Here is a 19,876-nt window from a genome sequence, read left to right as displayed (position 1 = left end):
TAGTTTTATATTCATCCACGCTGAGATGGGCTGGGCTGGGCTTAAATGCAAATCTCGATTGCCTTGCGCTGCTGCATAAATTAAACTAATTGTGTTGCCTCAGCTGCTGCAGTTCCGGCTGCTCCTGTCTCTGCTCTTGAGGCACGTTAAAAGATTTAGCTTTGCATAAATTAAGATAATTTGGCGCAGTTCAGTCTCTTAAGCACTTCCTGGAGATATTACAATATGTCAAGGAAGACTGTGGAGCACTCTTTAAGCATTATGCAACTTTTTATAAAATAAATTAATAATTACTATTATACAATTTTTAAAGAAGTCCAAATAAGACTTTCAACTCATATTTGTTGCTTGCTTACCCTAAAGATTACTTTTCTACAGTTTAACACTATTTCTAGTGACCTATTTTAATTTTTTGGCAAACAGCCGTGTTCTTCCGGCAAGAAGGCAATAATTATTTCGTCATTCGTTTAGCCAAGAGTTCCCTCCAACTGTAATTTCTGTCAGTGCCACATCACTCTACCGCAGCGTCATGCAAAGAGTTTCTGGACTCCAGGCCATTGGCGGGTCGACTGTAATCAGCACGTGACGTTCGCCGATGATGTCACACGGTCAGAAGTTGATGAGGGAGAGCGCCCTCCCTTCCCTTCCGATTTCCCACCGGAAAAAAAGGGTCACAGCAACAATGTGCAACTTTGATTTTTCTGGGGTGTGTGTTTGTGTGTGGGACGCCCATGAAATTGGTTTTAAATGAAGTTGCCAGGCGCAAGCTAAGCGAAGTTTTTAATGGATTAATGCTGGAAAAAGCGTGTTCAGGCGGGCAAACAAATTGCGGTCAGCAGCAAAGTTGCTGCACAGCGCCATCATCCCCTCGAGTGGCTTTTTGCTCGGGTCTGCGTTGGCCAAAAAAAATTGAAGAAATAAGAAATCTTTGAAATTGCAAAACTTGGACATGTGTCGGTGACTGTCTGCCCCCCAGTTCCAATTTCCAAGCTCTTCATTGTTGTTGATGTTGTGTAACTTTGTCAAACTTGCAGCAGCAACATGAGCAGATGTCGTTAGGGCGGTTTTGGTCTTCACGCCTGCTATGTCCATTTGCAGAAACATTGTTATACCCTTGCAGAGGTTATTATAATGCAAGTGAAATGTTTGCAACGCAGTGAAGGATTCAATTCCGACCGTGTTAACCATATGAATTCTTCATCAGCATCACTCAACAAATATTTATTTATTTAATATAATTTATAAGAACAATTTTACTTATCATTTATACTGCCCGTACACATTATTTCGCTAAATAATTTGAAGTTTAACTTCACAATTCTCTTTTCGCCATTTTCCAAGCATGTGTGAAACTTAAATCGTAAGGCATTAAACTATTAAAGTGTGTTTACTGTAATGGTATTTCGTTGTTTGTTTGCAGCAAACCAACTGCAAATGCATAACAAAATGAATAATTCAAACGAAATACCGAGGCATCATTAACACACACACCGCAGGTGTTTGTGCCATGTCCATTTGGGGTGTTCTTTCTTGCTGAGAACACCCACTTGCATGCGTGTGTGTGGAAAATCTGGGCGTGGTCGCGGCCAAACAACTGTATTCAATAAAAGAACTTGCGAAGCGCTACAAAGGACTAGAAGGCGGCACATTGTTGATGGCTTTCTTTTGTTGTTGCTGATGGCTAACGAGAATAACCAGACTGCAGCAACAAAAACAATAAATATAAGAGGTGTGCATCGCGTGCAGGTCTGATTGAGCCAGAGAAGCATGGCGAAATTGAGCGGGCTCTAAATGGACACATTAAGAGGCAAAGCAACAGCAAACACCCTGCGTCCGAGGCTGTCAGCGGGAATTTATGCAACCACATTTGGACAGTCAGTGTCCTGGCCTCGTTTCTTTCCCTCCATGAGCACTTAAACATATTAAAACAATGTTAATCTCATAGGATTTTCGGTGTTTAGGAAAAACTTTTAGGAAAAGGATTCGAGCTTTAGCCATGAAATACATTCCAAAGATTGGAATTCTAGAGCATTGAACAATTAATTTACAAAAAAAAATTACATCAGTTTATATAACTACGCTGAAAACAACAAGATCTACAAGGCATTTCAAACATATATGTGTACACTGAACTAGACTTCCTGCCTCGTTATCTTTTCTTTTCGTACAAATTTCATCTGCATAGCTGGATGTGTCTTCCAGTCACTTTGCGGTCATCACTTACTTACATCAAGTCGCGAACCTAATTAGTAAGTGCCATAGTTTATTAACCAGGAAATCCAATAAGAGGGGGAGGAAAGTAGGAAATTGCCTGCCAAAGCGGAGGAATGTTGCTGGGGCAAATGCAAATTGCCAGGGCGGGTTTACATAAAGCGTCTTTAGTCAACGTCTTGCGCACATGTGACTCACAGAAGACCGAAGGCTGAACCCTCACTTAGGGCTGACTATTTAAACTCATTTCAATTTCATTATGTTGTTGCTGCCGCTGACTAAGCAGCCAGCCTACACCAACTACCCATTTGAGCCAACACCACCCACTCTTTATACTAGCCAAGCCGCTGGGTGACGACAACTAATTGAAAATTCTCAAGACTTTTGCAATCTTTTTTAATTATGGATGATTCTTCTGACTTGCAGTTTCTGCTGGCAGGAAAAACTTATTTGGAAAGGACCTATGACTGAGCGACAAAGGGAGAAGCAACAAGATAGAGAGAGAGAGAGAGAGAGAGAGAGGGAGGGAGAGAGAGAGAGAGAGAGGGAGGGAGAGAGAGAGAGAGAGAGAGCAGAACCCATTAGAGGAAATTGCGTGACAACACAAATCAATAAAATCATTTTAGTGCCTCTACAAGCAAATAAAAAATAAACACCCGAAAACGGAAATTGACTAAAATTGTAATTATGTCAGCTCAGACGCCATTAACTGCCAGAAACCAACAGTAGCAAAAGCTTTCATGGCTAGTAGTTTTGCTCTACTAAACAAAAAAAAAAAATTAAATTGTTAAACAGTAGAACAAATATTTCAAGGGGTAAACAGAAAAAATATATACTTTATTTTTTTGGAATTTATTTACATTTTTTGGTAGCAACAAATCAATATGATTAGGACAGATTATAAACAAAATATGGCTTAATTTAAAGGACACTAAATTCTAGTTGGTCCAAAGTATTTTGACGTTGTTAGCGATATGTAAAATTTAGTAAAAGTAAGGACAGAAAAATTGATATTTTTCTCACTGTACCCAGTGTAGTTTGAAATAATCATTTCAGAAAGTCCTGCTTCGCCAAAAGCGGTGGAACAATGCGTCAATTCCCTGGTCAGGTTAATAATTGACTAGCCATAATTGTAATGACTGAGCCTCAGTTCGTTTTCAGGCCAAAACTGTTTCTGTTTTCTGGGGGTTTAACTTTTTCTTTAGCAGTTCTTGTGTCTGTCCGCTGTCCACCATTTCTCCTCAAATGATTGATTGTCCAACGCATTGATTGATTGGCAGAGCGTGTGATTAGCATGATGTCGATGCTTGGTCTAATTCTTTGCCTTTATCTAATTCACTCGGAGGCTGCTCAGATTGCTTAAACAAAAATAAGAATAATTGCCTTGGATTTGCTGTTCTTTCAATTGATAAAATTGATTGTGTTTTGCCAACAGCAACTAATTAATAATCCTATACGACAAAGCCAATCATTATATTTGTCTAATGGCGCTTAAACTGATCGAATTTCTAAGTCTACGAAAGGAGAGTAAGAAATGGTTATTAAGGACAGAACCCCCAAGCAAAACACACAACTTAACCACTAAAATTTTCCATCAAACATAAATGTTCCATGTTCTAGGGAATAATTTTTAAGATATTCAGCACAGTTCTTTTGTTAACCACTCGTTGTATAATTCGTTCTCGGAACAAGTTTTTTGCCGGTCGGCACGTGTATAAAGGATTTGTTGTTCTGGTCTGTGGACTTTGGCTTTCATTTTGTTTATTCACTTGGCATTCATAACGTTCATCGTGCAAAACAATTTCCTTGGGTCAAACTATTCCAGGAAAATGTGAAAATGCAAAGCAAACAAATACCGAAACCGAACCAAAACTAAATTCCACCTGAGCCGCAAACAAAGGTCGGATAATTATAAATTTAAATGACCAGTTAAATTCCCCGGGCGGCGCCTCCATGCGATCTACCTTTCACTCGGCTCTTGTCCACTCGCCAAATCCACAGACAACAAATTTCAATTAAATGCCAAATGCACAACATTCCACTCCCATGTTAATAGTAGTTGTCAGTTGCAGCTGCGCTTATGTCAAAACATGTGGCACATGACCAGAGAGCATTCACAAACACAGTCCTGCCAGTGGCAGCGGAACAGTCACAGGAGCTGCGGTTTGACTCAAATCAGATTGGATTGCTTTGAGTTTGACTAGGCGCATGGGCGCCAGTCGAAATAACCGCAAACTAAGGAAAACAACAAGGCAACAACAACGACGGCAACACATGTGACACAAGCCGCATTGTGGCGATAACTCCGACAGCCAAGGCTCGGCAATCGGGAATGTGTATGAAAACGGGTATGGGAGAGCACACCCGGCGTATTGATTATATTCAAATTCGCTTATCGGCAGACAATGGGGCATGCCAAGATGGCGTCAAACGCATTCTTAGCGTCGCATTATGCAATTAGATCCAAGCCGCTTTCACACAACCAAATTTAAGCTATGTGCCAGGATATCAGGATATCATGGCAATAAGCCCCCTAAGCCTCCATCCAATCAAAACTGTTGAGAGACAGAATGAAGCGTGAACATATCCAGCCCGAAAAGCTGAATAGCGAAAAAGTGGAAGACAAACCTTTACTGGCTTCGGCCACTCACATCACTTTAAAGGTTATAAAAAGATTAAATAATTTTTTATTTGTTACAATAAATATATTTTTATGAAAAATTTATTTTAAATACAATATGTAAAATCATTTACTAACAAAATGTACAACTCGAATGCACAAACATTTTTATTAAAGGTTGAAAAAAATTTATGAATAAAAGTTTCAAGCCATTGATGAGAAAAAAATTGTAATTAATATTTTATTGTGAATATGTTCTGAGCTCCATGACTTGACTTCTAACGAATTGAATCACCCAGCCGTATGCAAGAAGTGTACAAAGAGTTTCGTGCCCGCCATTATCTATGCAAATATTTTACGCGCTCACTTCAATCCGTCTCGCCGCAATCCTTCGTTGAATTTTATTTCAATATTTGAAGCACTCTCCGCCGTCGCCCAAAGTAGTTGAAAGTTGAAATCTGTGGCTGTCCGAATGTATACGTGTGTACATAAACAAAAAAGTCTATGTGCCTAACTGGTTTCTCATAGGATAGCGGATGCCCAGGGACAACGGTCGGTTATCTCCGTTCTATCAACACAAGTTCAAAGTTGTCTTATTTATACTGTTTGCCCTTAAAGTAGTTGATTCAGTTAGGTTCGATGGCCTTACGCATATTTATATATTCATTCATCTGCATGATTGTTTTTTTAGCAGCAAAAAAAAAATATTAAATTTTTAAAGAGCTGGTGAAAAAGGGAACGAATGTGAATCGTTTATGGTAAAGGACAAATTGAAAACAAAAACGAGCGCAGGGGCTTAACCAGGTAATAGTCTCAACTCCGCAGCGTGCAAAAGGAAATATTTGCATACCGATCCATATACATTAATATTAAAGGGAAATACACAAAAGTATATACGAAAATGTCATGCAAATTTGCCCGCTTTAGCCAGAAGGCACTCGTCATTCCAAGTGAAAGTGGGTGGCAGTGGGCGGTGGTTGGACCTGCGTACTTTATGAAGACTTATGACATTTCGAGCTTTATAGGGCGACGGTTATTATTGATATGGGTGTAGTTGAGCCAGCCTCTTGGGCAAAGGAAATATTTCCTTTGACGGTATTCTAAATCAATATTTCCCCAGATGCTAAGAACCCAAATCACTTCAAGCACAGAAGAAAAATTCTTTCCCAGCAGTACACTTTAACTTTGCTTTATATTTTAAATTTATGCAGTTGTAGAGCTTGAAAACCATTACACCACAGATACAATTAGATACACAACTAATTGTCAGGTTCATAATTACTACTTTATGAATAAACGAGGACGTAAGCTAGCTTCGACAAGCCGAAGTTTAAATACCTTTGGCAAAAAAAAAATAATATGTAATTCTTAGAAAACAACAAAATTTAGCTAATTTTACCCGATCGTTCATATGAAGGGTATAGAATATAGTCGTCCGAACGGAAATATTTTTAAACATGATTAGTGTACATTTAGAAATTAAAGGGTTTAAAAAATCTATATTTTACCCTGCGTGAATATTCGTCATAGGACTGTATAGTCGGTAAAAATACTTCAACTTAAAAAAAAAATTGAATTTTGACATTAAACTTAATAAATTATAAAATAGAATAGTCATGCTGATCAAGAATATATGTACATTATAAAGTCGGAAATGTCTCCTTCACTACGTTACAAACTTCTGACCAATTTCCTCTGCAATGGAATACAAACTGAAAGCTTTCAAAATATAATTTCATGTAGCTTCAGCAATATATTGCTTTCATAAATTTTGAAAATGTAATCAGCATTTTTTATGACAGTATTGTAAACAAAAGTTCATTTTTGATTTTTAAGGTTAATTAAATAGTTTGTCATTCTCGAGTTCAGATTATTTTCTTGATCCAATACATGATGTCAATTCTAAGGAGCTCTGGATTTGCAACGTCATCCCCGTATGTAATCCCCGTTCCCTGTGCTGCGTCGGGCAATATCGCCTATTATGCTATTCATAAAAAATTCATAATTCATAAACACACGCATGGCATACACTCACCTTCCGATGGCTGCTTCTGGTCAGAAAACATCCAGTGGTGGCGCTATCACACATTAATTTTGTTGCAGCCAACTTGCTTGTTTTGCGTAAAAAATCAAATACAGAAACGGTTTGTCCACTCTTATATGGACGCTTGATGGGATATGTTGAGTTTTCTTATTTTAACGATAATTTTTGCACCTCGCGGCACCAGGTTCGATTGGATTCGATTCGAATTGTGCTCTCTGTATACTTAATTCGCTGTATGCTTTATTCTTGCTTGTGTTTCGGTGGTTTCGTAACTGCTATTTAGGCTATAATTTGATCCGTATTTTGTTGCTCCCGCACACGTCGTAGGGCTTAAATCCAATTGTATCATTTATTAGTTTTGTTTCGCTTGGTTATGGCCCCATCCGCTTTCCATTTTCTAAGCATAAAAGAGACGTGATAGCTGTATCTTTAAGTTGTCCTGAATATCTACCCGACGCCCCCCTTACCACTGACCCGTGTCTCAGTGTGTGCGTGTGGTTTACGTTTTAGCTGCCTTTTGTTACCGAGCGAAATATTTATGTTTGCTTTACTGGCAACGGCGAATTTCGAATGGGGACCCTCCATAGCCGCACTCCGGTTGCCAGGACTATTTTAAATGGCTCTTTGAGTGCGACATGCAACACCCACCACAGAGTGTAAGTTGCGGAGCAACTGGAGCAGCCCCCAGGCATCGTGTATTCTTTATTTCACGCCCTTCAGACCCGCGAAAAATTGTTTGACGAGCCGTGCAAAAATTTCATTAATTTCAGGCATACTAAATTATACTGCATACTGCACAGGCAGCACAGCAACTGCTTGAAACAAAAGTCGGCTCTACTTAATTGTGAAGAACAAATCCAGAAGTTGCTAAGAAAAATGTTTTTCCTTTTTTAATGCGGAAGGAAAGACAGCTCACCTTCGAAAGTGTCAAAACTAATTTTTGCCTATGAATAAAAATATAAACAATAATATAAACAAATTAAATTTAAAAAAAAAACAAGAAAGCAAGCAAACTTCGGCAAGCCGAAGTTCATATACCCTTGCAGCTATTTCAAAAACTAAATACTCTTGAAAACTTTAAAATTATGATTTACTTGCGTGTATATTTAAAAACATTGAAGCTATAATGATTTGCAGCTTAATTATTCGATAGTTCCTATTGGCAGCTATACGATTGTTCCTATGGGAGCTATATGCTATAGTCGTTCGATCCGGCTCGTTCCGACTTATATACTACCTGCAATAGAAAGACAACTTTTGGGAAAGTTTCATGCAGATAGCTTTAAAACTGAGAGACTAGTTTGCGTAGAAACGGACGGACAGACGGACGGACGGACAGACGGACGGACGGACAGACGGACAGATGGACAGACGGACATGGCTAGATCGACTCGCCTAGTGATGCTGATCAAGAATATATATACTTTATAGGGTCGGAGATGTCTCCTTCACTGCGTTGCAAACTTCTGACTGAAATTATAATACCCTCTGCAAGGGTATAAAAATTGGTAGTTCTGAAAAATCTTAAAGTAATTGTTTTAAAACTTTGAATACAAATGCTCCGTTAAAAAGGGGGAAAAAGAGAAGAATACATTTAAAAATTGGTTTACAATTTATAAATGATCATGTGTAATAATAAGAGGATTTTAAAATAAACGAAATCTTAGATTTTTCCTTAGGGTAGATAAACACAATGCCGCCTGATCTATTTATATTTCCCGCGCGTCTGCTTTGGCAAAATGGGCGTTGGGCAGTGGGCAGAGAGCGGTGGGTTTACTCTGCAGACGTGCTACGGCCGACTGCGGCAAGAAAATGCCAAAAATTACATTTGGGCAACGGGCAACGCGGCGCATACGCAACGCGGCCCAAGCTACGTGGGTATGCGTTGTCGAAGATAATGGCAGTTTTGGGGGTCCAAGTTTCCAAACGCCCGAGCTCCTGCTCCATGCTCAATGCTCCCTGCACATTGCTCCGTTATCCCTGCCAGGCAATCGTCGGGCTGTTGAACCTTAAGTGTGTGCGTCTCCTCTACCGCCATGTGCCCTTTTGTCTCTGTGTGTGTGAGAGGGGGAGGACTATATCTGCTGTTGTGAGTGTGAGGGGGCGTTAGCGCGCACATTCAGTAAAAAAAAAATGTTGTCTGTATATGGGACAGTCCAAAAAAAAAGGAAAAAAAAAGGCACACTAGAATGAATAAGTCGTTGAACAAATTGCGATGCGTATACGCAGCGTTGTCTGGCCTTAGTGAATTACTTTTCGCCTGTAACACACTCATCTATATTTCACCCTGGGACACGTGCACTGGGCTCCTCTATTTTCAATGGTGCTTGTTTACCAAGTTAAATATTAGCTTTTGACTTGAAAAAATAATATGTATGTATTCCCTAAGACCGTTTTAATTGACTGCCGTTTTCATTTTTTTTTGGTATTGATCGAGCGAGTGAGGCAATTTAACGCGACATTTAACTTTTACCGGCGCGCATCGTTCGCTTTTGTGCAATTATTTTCAGAGTCCGTTTTTGAGGACCTCTGTTAAGCGCGCGTGTTTTCTCGCCGCCGCCGTCTCTGCGTGTGTGGAATAGTATTGAATAAGTTGCTTTTTAATGAGTTTTACTACACGCCACGCGCTTTGCAGCCAAGTGTGTATGTGCTCGTGTACTACTACGCACGCACGACGCTGCTGAAACGATATTCCGACGAACGGACACGGAGCACGAATCAAACGTCCGGCGCGCTCAACTGAACCTTGCGTATTAAATCCACTGGCTCGGTAAGCCAGCACCGAAGCCGAAGTCGGAAAACGGGAAAATGCTGGTCGAAGTCGCAGCGAAACATCTCTATTCTCGAAATTGGAGCAAATACATTCACAAACAAGAAAAGCCACTCTCTCCAGCAGTAGGAAAAACTTTCTTGTGTAACAGGAGCGAAAGCTTTCGCTCGGAAAACTTCGGAACTTGAAAACACAACACAAGTGTGCGTTTGCGTGGTGCCCGCCTTTCGCGGTGTGTGTATGTATTTGAAATATTTAACACAGAAAAATTGGCAGTCGGGATTTGGGGAATTGTGTTTGATACGCGCCAGGATGCCAGATCCAGCAACATCAGCCATCTAGCGAAATACAGGACTTGCAGAGACGTCGGCTGGGGACGCTGGGCCGGCATTGCCAGATGTGATTTCGTAGAACGGTCTTGAACTTGCCCAAAATGCCCAGGACATTCGGTTCGCATAATTGATTACACAAGCGAACTGTTATTAACTGGTGGGTTTAATAGTAGATAACTGGGCCTCTTCTTCGCATAGATTTTAGAAGCTTTAGAAGAAATATTGGAATTGTGTTGAAATCATTGATGTTTCAACCGCAATAAAATGTACGTTTAAGAAGTGAAATATAGTCTTTCTAAACACGTAGGCAGTAAGTTTTACCAATAATGTTGTTGTATTAAAAACAGAACCTGACCAACTTGAACACTATGTAAAATCCTTAGTTTATTTATTGTAATTATAATTAGGAATTATCCATATCATATATCACGATGTCCACAAGCAACAAATTAAATGCCATGATACAAGAACTTTGCTTGATGAGCTTCATTATCTTTTAAGTGCCGGAGGGGAACGCAAATACTCCGCACAGATGCCAGGCGAAGTGAGTCCCACTCAAATCATTTTCACTGGACCACTTAAGCCTTCACTTGACTCACGCACACTCTCTCTATCAGGAGTGTCCCTAATCCCGACATCGATAACAATTACAGGCGCAGGGCTATTTATGAAAATCGAGTGGCAAATGAAAAGAAATGCCAGCAAAAGGCAAATATCGGCGAATCGCAGGCGAGTGGACCCAACTCAAAAGCGATACGGGCCGGCTGGTAGGGCAGACAACGATTATGAATTATAATGGTCCACACAATGGCGATTGTTTATCCAGCCGTTCGAATCTACGTAACGAAACAAAGCGAGGGTCACATTATGAATATGTTTAATAGCTCAGTGCCGATGACACAAACAGATAAGGCATTGCCATTAAAAACGCATTACAATTGATGGAAAAACGAGTGCAGAGATTGAGCCGAATGTGTGTGTGAGTTTGTGTAGAAGGGCTTGTTCGAGCTCTCTTATAAAATAAAAAGAAAACAAAAAGAAATCCCGAAAAGTAGGCAGTATAGCTTAGATCTTATAGTCAGAATGCTAGCTTGTACCAAGTGCAGCCCATCATGATCAGGTGGCGCCCTCTAACGCGGGAACCCGAACTTTGTCGTACTGGCAACGCAACAAATGCAATCAGCTGAGTAGAAGACAGTGGTATGTGGTCAATATCAATTTTGACAGAGCTATATTTCCGTTTTGGGGTAACCTGCTAAGCTTACGGCTTTAGCTTATTCTTTTCGATTTCCACCGCCAACGATACAAGTCGTCCGAAATAAATTTTCTCCAACAAGCAGACCGACCGCGTGGTTTGGCTACTTGGTTAGAAAAATACACCGTGAGTAACCATCGACCAACAGAAAAAGCAACGAAAACTTATTAGTGCTTTTATTTAATTTTGTTTAAAGAAATCCATTCGAATAACGCAACACGCGTTCAACGGTGGCGGAATACAGTGAATTATCAGAGGCCAATTCGGATGCTGGCTTAGCACCACCATATTCCTCCTGAGACCGCGCCTAACCCTAAACGCGCTGGCTTACAATACTGCCCAGTGGCCATAACGTAGCACTGCCTAGCAGCCGTAGCCCGATCAGCGGCTACACAGCAGTCTAATTCGGCCCATCAGCCAGTACAGCAGAGCAGGTGCAGCAGCAGCAGGGCTGCCCATCAGCCCGAATAAGCCCCGATACCCAGTGGAAATAGAGCAGGTGCCGCAAACCCAGGGCTATCTTCAGCAGCTATACTAAAGCCTAGATAGGCCCAACAAGTTGTCCAATGTAGAGCAGCAGCCGCAGCAGCATCAGCAGTAGCTGTTGCTACTCATCCTAACCCTACCTCAACCTAAATCTAATGCACGTTTTTGCTATATTTTTCTCAGTTTTATAAGAGCAAATCTACTTAGTATGCATATCAATATTCGATAAAAAAAAAGAAATGTAATAATTATAAATTACAGTTCTTAATTTGCTGTGGTTTTAAGATATTAGAGAGAAAAATGATAGGCAAAGAGATCAACGTTGCTGCTGCGAACCGGTGAAAATTTACAGTGAAAAAAAATATATAAATAAAAACTTGGCAAAATATATAATATGTGAATGTGCTAGTAAATGTGTAATCCCGCAGTTTAAACGCGAAAATTTTTTAAATTGCATAGCTAAAATGTTAGCGAGAGAAAAAAAATTTAACAAATTAAAAGTGAACAATGTTGCCGAATCAAAACCAAAACCTTGTTGACTAAAATTAAACCCGACGACCATATAACTAAATAAACATGCACAAGAAGTCGCCGCTGCCAAAGATCTTTCGCCGCCGGAGTTAATCGACTGTAAGTTACCTTTATCATACCTTGTTTCATTATTTCCTTTATTTAGTTATTTCGTCACTGGTCAAACCGCATAAAAATATATTATGTTTTGTTTTGAATATGCATATTTGAGCGTTTACGCTGTGTTGCTGACCGTTGCTTGCAGTTCTAAAGCTCTGTTTTAATAAACGAGGGCAGATACAAAAGTTGTTCCTTAAGATTTACACGCGCAGTCACTTATAAATTTAAGCCCTTAAATATTTACAATGATCATCTACTATCAATCTATATGAGATTTTTATATTAATTTATATATATAGCCATTATTATTTATATATATTAATCCCGTTCTCTTTCAGCAACTTTGAACTCTTTGCAATTTTTGATAAGAAAAAAAAAAGGAAAAATGAAATGAATTAATTAGACAGTTTTTTTTTAGGTATATAAATAAAACTGATTTTTTTTTGTGAAGCACTAATTTAAAAAAAAAACATATTTAAAAAAAAAAAAAAAATAAATAAATAAAATCGAAATGATAGAGAACTTTTGTTAGAAATAAAATTTACCTATATTTAAAAATTCTTTATAGTATTGTTTTAAAAATTTAAAACCACAAATATGAAAAAGTTATATGAAAACAGTTTATTTTTCTAATGTGAAATAATATTAAAATAAACAAATTTATCACAGAATAAGCTTGTATGAAACAACAACAAACATATCTCAGCCCATATGAAAGGGATAATTCGTAATTATAATGTGTAATAAAAGAAAATGAATTTTAACTAAGTTTCTCCTTATCCGGGGATCATGGAAGTCGAGTGTCGTTTAAAAAGTGATTGGTAGTCACTCCAAGGGATCCTGAAGAGGAAATGTTGGACCATTAGGATCATGGTAGGGTGGGCACTTCGCCTTCTTGGCGTAGAAAAAGGAGTGATGTTTTGGCAAGTGTATCTCTCACGTTTTGTTTTGTTTTCGTATTCTAATCTTTCTTCAACCCTTTTCTTTTATTTTTTTTTTCTCTAGCTTCCTCAATGTACCCAAATGAATAGTACGCGAATTTTAAGTTATTTTTACTAGCATACGAGCATTATAACGTGGCGGTTTTCTTTTCTTCGTTGACCCACCCCATGCCGACCAGACAAATGAAAAGCCGAGGATGACGCGTACTCCGCAAACACGTTAATTTTTCCACCAGCTCTTTCCTAATAGATCGTTATATGCTACAGAAATAAATATGGCGCCCAAACGTGTGAGGCCCGACCTTGGCTGGCCTCGATATAGAATAATTAGTCAACTTCATCAACCAGTGCGTAATTTCCAAAAACCACTGGAGACTAAAAATATGGTCAGATTTATTACTTTTCTTTACCTTTTTTAACCAAAACTAAACTATTTGCACCTTGACTTGGATTTAACTTGTATCTGGATTAGCGTACTATTAATATAGAAACGTTCCGAACAATTTTAATTTCGATGAGTTATTAAAGAGAAAACAGCTAAATCAAGTAGGAACCTGCGATTGGATGTGGATATTTTAGAAGATTTCTATCACCTGCCACGCAGCAAAATAAAAACTCTGATAGGCTTTGGAAGTACAACAGGATTAGATACACTTTTATAATAAAGGTTCTACCGGTACTTACAGTATTCTCGAAAGGTGCTTAGGGTTTCCAAAACGCTGCTTTAAGATACGAACTAATCTCTTGCCAGGACTATTAGCTTGGATCTAGATGGATATTAGTGGCAGTACCACTTTGGAATTTTTGTTTTTTTTGTTCAATTTAGTTATTGCAGGTTGCAAACAAGTAAAAAGCGTAACAGAGGTGTGCCAGAGTAGAAGCGTTAGTTAGTAGCTTTTAACGTTTTGGATCACACATTTGTACGAACGTTGGATTGTCTGCAATAGTTAAACCTAATTTTTGTTCGTTACTCTTGATACACATGCTTAAACAATTAGGATTGCTAGACACGAAGATTGTTGTGATTCCCGGAAAATTATTTGTAATTTAAAAAGAAAAAAAAAAAACTTTTTAAATAGTGAGTTATCTTTTTGATTAATTATAAGAAAAATTTATGATTATTAAGAAATGTTAGGTGAAGAAGAACCAGCAGAAGATATTTCCGTCAGGGCAAACGGTGACTGCTTTATTTGTCTAAGAGGAATTGAATACGCTGCTCAGTTATTATCTGCTAACTGTGGTCATACTTTTCATCGAGTTTGTTTTAACACAAAGGTTCGAAATCATAAAAATTGTCCTGTGTGTAAAGCAGATTTAAAATCCGGTAGTGAAAGTGCAAGTAGACCATCGAGTGCATTGGGTAGGCCTCAGATTGATTTGAGCAAGGAACTAGCAGGAAATCCTATTACAGACGACTTTAACATGGAAGAGTTACAGCAAGCCGTTAAGGAATCTAATAAAAGAACGGAAGCTTTAGCAGAAACTATTAGCGCTGGGTTTCAACGAATGTTAACTCTTTTGGAAAACCAAAAGCAAGCCTCAGATGCTGGTAATAGGCTAATAGAGAGTGATGAGCAGCTTCAAGAAAGAGGGAACTTCATTGCAGCAGGACATTCTTCGGCTACAGGAAATCTTCCTCCAATAGAAAGTAGGCCTGTAGTAGAAAATTCATCCCCAGTAGGAAATCGTTCTACAATAGGAAATGAGTCCGAAGCTAGGTTTTTGCATATGAATACAGATTTAAGACCAGATCGTATTAGCCAGATAATGATAAACTGGAAACTGCGTTTCTCAGGTCGGTCAAACATGTCGATTGATGAATTTATATATCGACTTGAAGCCCTTACCTATCAAACTCTAAATGGTAACTTTGATCTAATATCTCGCTACATAAGCAATATATTAGACGGAAGTGCTAATGACTGGTTTTGGCGTTATCACAAAAGCGTTCAACTCAGTCAGGGTACTAGATCATTGCAATGGGTCAATTTGCGTGCCGCTATGAGAGCTCAATTTAAAGACGAACTTACGGATCTCAACATTCGCTCAGCAATAGATCGACGTAAGCAGAGGGAAAACGAATCGTTTGATGAATTCTATGAGTCGATCGTATTGTTGGCCGATAAACTTTCGGTTCCATTGTCAGACCTAGCATTGTTGGAAACTTTACGGGCTAATTTGCTGCCTCAAATTCAACATGAACTTCTGTATGAAAAAGTGACTAGCACAGCACACCTACGTCACTTAGTTAGAACTCGTGAGGTATTTATGCTGAGCTTGACAAAGAATAAACCTACATCGCAAAGGTCACAACCTCCTGTACGACGTACCATTCACGCTGTAGAGACGCATGGCGATTGCGAAGAGGATTTCAGCGATGAAGACGAGAGTCTTGAGGTAGCAGCCATTAATTTGACTTGCTGGAACTGTCGAGCGAAAGGCCATCGATATCAAGATTGCCTTTGCGAACGGCAGGTGTTTTGTTACGGCTGTGGTCAGCCTGATACTTATAAACCATCCTGTACGAAATGTACTGGCTCAAAAAACTTAGTAGATCGTGCACCAGTGGCAAGTGCACGGAAGAAACAAACAGCGAATACGACTCAGACGGATTTGTAGAGCCACCTCAATCTACAAAAACCATTCTACCAGACAAAACCACAAACCTGCCAGTACCAAAACCTTTCCATTCACCACCAGCAAGAAGAAAAAGATCGTGCTTGCGAATCAGTGAATACTATAGGAAAATTAGAAATGAAAAACAGGCCTTGATCTCAGCCATAGTCGGTCGCGACGTACGTCCTTATGCCGAAGTCACTATTTTTGGGAAACAGATGATAGGGTTGTTGGACACCGGCGCATCAATCAGCTGTATAGGAGGAGACTTTGCCAACGAACTTTCTTGTCGAAATGTAAATTTTAAGCAAATGTCGTCAAATGTGCGCACGGCAGATGGTCAGTCACAGACTATAATTGGTAAACTTAATGTAGACGTCACTTATCGAGAGACAACAAAGCGACTAAATTTGTACATCGTTCCGTCACTTGTTCAGTCGTTATATTTAGGCATTGACTTTTGGACTGCATTTGATATGTTACCTTCAGGATTGTCAGTCCGAGACGGTATTGCTAGCGTAGCATGTCCGAGTGTAGAAGAAGCTGTTGCTGTTTCGCAACGTAATTTAACAGAGCACCAGCGTACTTTATTGGGAAAAGCTATTCAATCATTTCCATCATTTTCTGAAAAGGGTCTGGGTAAAACAAATTTGTTGCATCACGAAATAGATGTAGGTAGTACAAAGCCCATTAAGCAACGACATTATCCAGTTTCCCCTGCTATCGAAAAACTTATGTATGAGGAAATAGATCGTATGATTGGCCTTGGAGTCATTGAAGAATCAAATAGTTCGTGGTCTTCGCCAGTAGTGATCGTAAGAAAGCCCGGCAAGGTGCGCCTCTGTATAGATTGTCGTAAAGTCAATGAGGTGACACGAAAGGATGCTTATCCTATGCCACTAATAGAGGGTATCTTAAGTCGTCTACCAAAGGCTGAGTACATCACTAGCCTTGACCTAAAAGACGCGTATTGGCAAATACCACTCGACCCTGATTCTAAAGACAAAACCGCCTTTACAGTTCCCGGGAGACCTTTATATCAATTTAAAGTCATGCCTTTCGGCCTTACGAATGCCCCTTCAACGATGTCAAAGTTAATGGATCGCATAATCCCAGCCTACCTTCGAAATGAGGTATTCATTTATCTGGATGACCTCCTTATAATTTCTGATACTTTTGAGCGGCACATAAAGGTGTTGCGCGAAATTGCAAAAGCATTGGAGAAAGCAGGTCTTACCATAAACGTTCAAAAAAGTCGATTTTGTGTACCTGAAGTTCATTATTTAGGCCACATTGTCGGTCATGGGACTATAGCTATGGACGTTGGGAAGATTGAAGCCATTAAAGAGTACCCCACACCGCAGTCGTTAAAACAACTTCGTAGGTTTTTAGGTATGACCGGGTGGTACAGTAAGTTTATTGAGAATTATGCTTCAATAACTTCTCCGCTTACAGATTCCTTAAAGAAGAAAAAAACATTTACGTGGTCTAGTGCAGCGGAGCAAGCATTTCAGGATCTAAAAGCAGCAATGTGTAAAGCTCCTGTTCTTCATATGCCAGATTATTCACAGCCATTTTATATACATTGTGATGCTAGTCACACTGGAGTTGGGGGAGTTTTGATGCAAGTTAACCAAGAAGGAGATGAAATTCCAATAGCATTTATGTCACGAAAACTTAATGATTGTCAGCGAAGCTATTCCGTAACGGAAAAAGAATGCTTAGCGGCCATACTGAGCATAAAAAAATTTCGAGCATACGTAGAAGGACATACCTTTACGGTAATAACCGACCACGCTTCACTAAAGTGGCTGATGTCGCAATCCGATCTAAGTAGCCGCTTAGCGAGATGGGCACTCAAGCTACAAGGATATAGTTTTACCATTCAGCACAGAAAGGGTACTAGGAACGTAGTTCCCGATGCATTATCACGGACGTTTACTGAAGATTTATCTAGTTTAGAAATCGAAAACTTCATAGATCTCTGTTCACCGCAATTTCAATCAAAACAATATCAAGAACTAAGAGCAAAGCTAATGCAAGCTGAAAAGCAGTTTCCGGATATCAAAGTCGTGAAGGATTGCATTTATAGAAGGACAGAGCATGCGTCGTCTGAAAGATTAGCGGATGATATGGTTTGGAAACTATGGTTGCCACAAGAACTTATCTCGATCGCTTTACAAAAAGCTCACGATAGTCCGTTATCCTCGCATTGTGGGATTAATAAAACACTAGAAAGGATTAGACGACACTATTTTTGGCCAAATTTAGTTAATGATGTTAAAGATTACGTCAACAATTGTTCAGTGTGCAAAACTACTAAGCATGCCAACTATGTTCTTAGACCTCCTCTGGCTAAAACAGGTGAAACCCAGAGGTTGTTTCAGAAACTATATATTGACTACCTAGGCCCTTATCCTCGATCAAAATCAGGATATGTAGGAATTTTTGTGGTCCTTGATCACTTTACAAAGTTTCCATTTCTAAGGCCAGTTAAAAACTTCACAGCCGAAGCTATTCTTAAGTATCTAGAGGAAGACCTATTCCATTGTTTTGGAATACCTGAAGTTATTGTGTCCGACAACGGAGTACAATTTAAATCCAAAATTTTCAATAACTTGCTTAAAAAGTACGGCATACAGCATGCTTACACCGCAGTGCATGCTCCTCAAGGTAACGCGTCAGAGAGGGTTAACCGTAGCATTATCGCTGGAATCAAAGCTTATGTTCATCCAGATCAATCCAATTGGGATGTCAAACTTAGTAGCATATGTTGTTCGCTTAGATCCAGTTGGCATTCAGCTGTTAACAACACACCTTATCGACTAGCTTTCGGTCAGCATATGATCACAGAAGGTTCTACATATAAACTACTAAGAGAACTGGATCTGTTAGAGGATCGTGCTATTCAAGTCAGTCGAGATGATTCAGTCGATATGTTTAGGGGAGATGCAGTGAAAGCTATGAGGCAACAGCAACGTCGGAATGAAAAATCGTATAATTTTAGAAGCCGAGAAGTGTCATATACTGTTGGCCAGGAGGTGTACAGAAGAAATTTTCAACAAAGCAAGTTTGTGAAAGGTTTTAATGCCAAGCTACCGCCAACGTTTGTGAAAGCTAGAATAAGAAGAAAGCTAGGTAAAACCTATTACGAACTCGAAGACCTCCAAGGAAAATCAATTGGCTCTCCAAGCGTGTATCGCTCATTGTGTGTTTATACCTCCCAAGTGCGATTTTAGCGGTGGGGACTTGTAGAAGGGCTTGTTCGAGCTCTCTTATAAAATAAAAAGAAAACAAAAACAAATCCCGAAAAGTAGGCAGTATAGCTAAGATCTTATAGTCAGAATGCTAGCTTGTACCAAGTGCAGCCCATCATGATCAGGTGGCGCCCTCTAACGCGGGAACCCGAACTTTGTCGTACTGGCAACGCAACAAATGCAATCAGCTGAGTAGAAGACAGTGGTATGTGGTCAATATCAATTTTGACAGAGCTATATTTCCGTTTTGGGGTAACCTGCTAAGCTTACGGCTTTAGCTTATTCTTTTCGATTTCCACCGCCAACGATACAAGTCGTCCGAAATAAATTTTCTCCAACAAGCAGACCGACCGCGTGGTTTGGCTACTTGGTTAGAAAAATACACCGTGAGTAACCATCGACCAACAGAAAAAGCAACGAAAACTTATTAGTGCTTTTATTTAATTTTGTTTAAAGAAATCCATTCGAATAACGCAACACGCGTTCAACGGTGGCGGAATACAGTGAATTATCAGAGGCCAATTCGGATGCTGGCTTAGCACCACCATATTCCTCCTGAGACCGCGCCTAACCCTAAACGCGCTGGCTTACAATACTGCCCAGTGGCCATAACGTAGCACTGCCTAGCAGCCGTAGCCCGATCAGCGGCTACACAGCAGTCTAATTCGGCCCATCAGCCAGTACAGCAGAGCAGGTGCAGCAGCAGCAGGGCTG

The 19,876-nt window shown here is 39.6% G+C and overlaps 1 protein-coding gene across 16 annotated transcripts in view; it reads right to left on the bottom strand.

Annotated features, from left to right (window-relative positions):
* LOC108143117 (rho GTPase-activating protein 100F) overlaps positions 1–19,876 on the bottom strand; it is a 48,226-nt gene that overhangs the window by 13,257 nt on the left and 15,093 nt on the right. For 3 of the 16 annotated variants that reach the window (XM_017267344.2, XM_017267350.2, XM_017267351.2), the window contains exons 1-2: positions 9,211–9,632; positions 6,867–7,272 (exon numbers count right to left, since the gene is read on the bottom strand). The exons of 9 other annotated variants lie outside the window; for them this stretch is intronic. In XM_017267344.2, the coding sequence (XP_017122833.1) occupies positions 6,867–6,920 (54 nt within the window). In that variant the 5' untranslated portion in view covers positions 6,921–7,272; positions 9,211–9,632. Of the gene's footprint in view, positions 1–6,866; positions 7,273–9,210; positions 9,634–19,876 lie in introns of those variants that run through there. 4 more of the 16 variants (XM_017267358.2, XM_017267345.2, XM_017267347.2 and 1 more) reach the window with 4 other exon arrangements.

The sequence above is a fragment of the Drosophila elegans genome, unplaced genomic scaffold, assembly GCF_018152505.1.
Source record: "Drosophila elegans isolate 14027-0461.03 unplaced genomic scaffold, ASM1815250v1 contig_468, whole genome shotgun sequence".
Classification (NCBI taxonomy): Eukaryota; Metazoa; Arthropoda; class Insecta; order Diptera; family Drosophilidae; genus Drosophila; species Drosophila elegans.
Note: the sequence above shows the minus strand (reverse complement) of the source record. Positions and strands in the feature narration are given on the sequence as shown.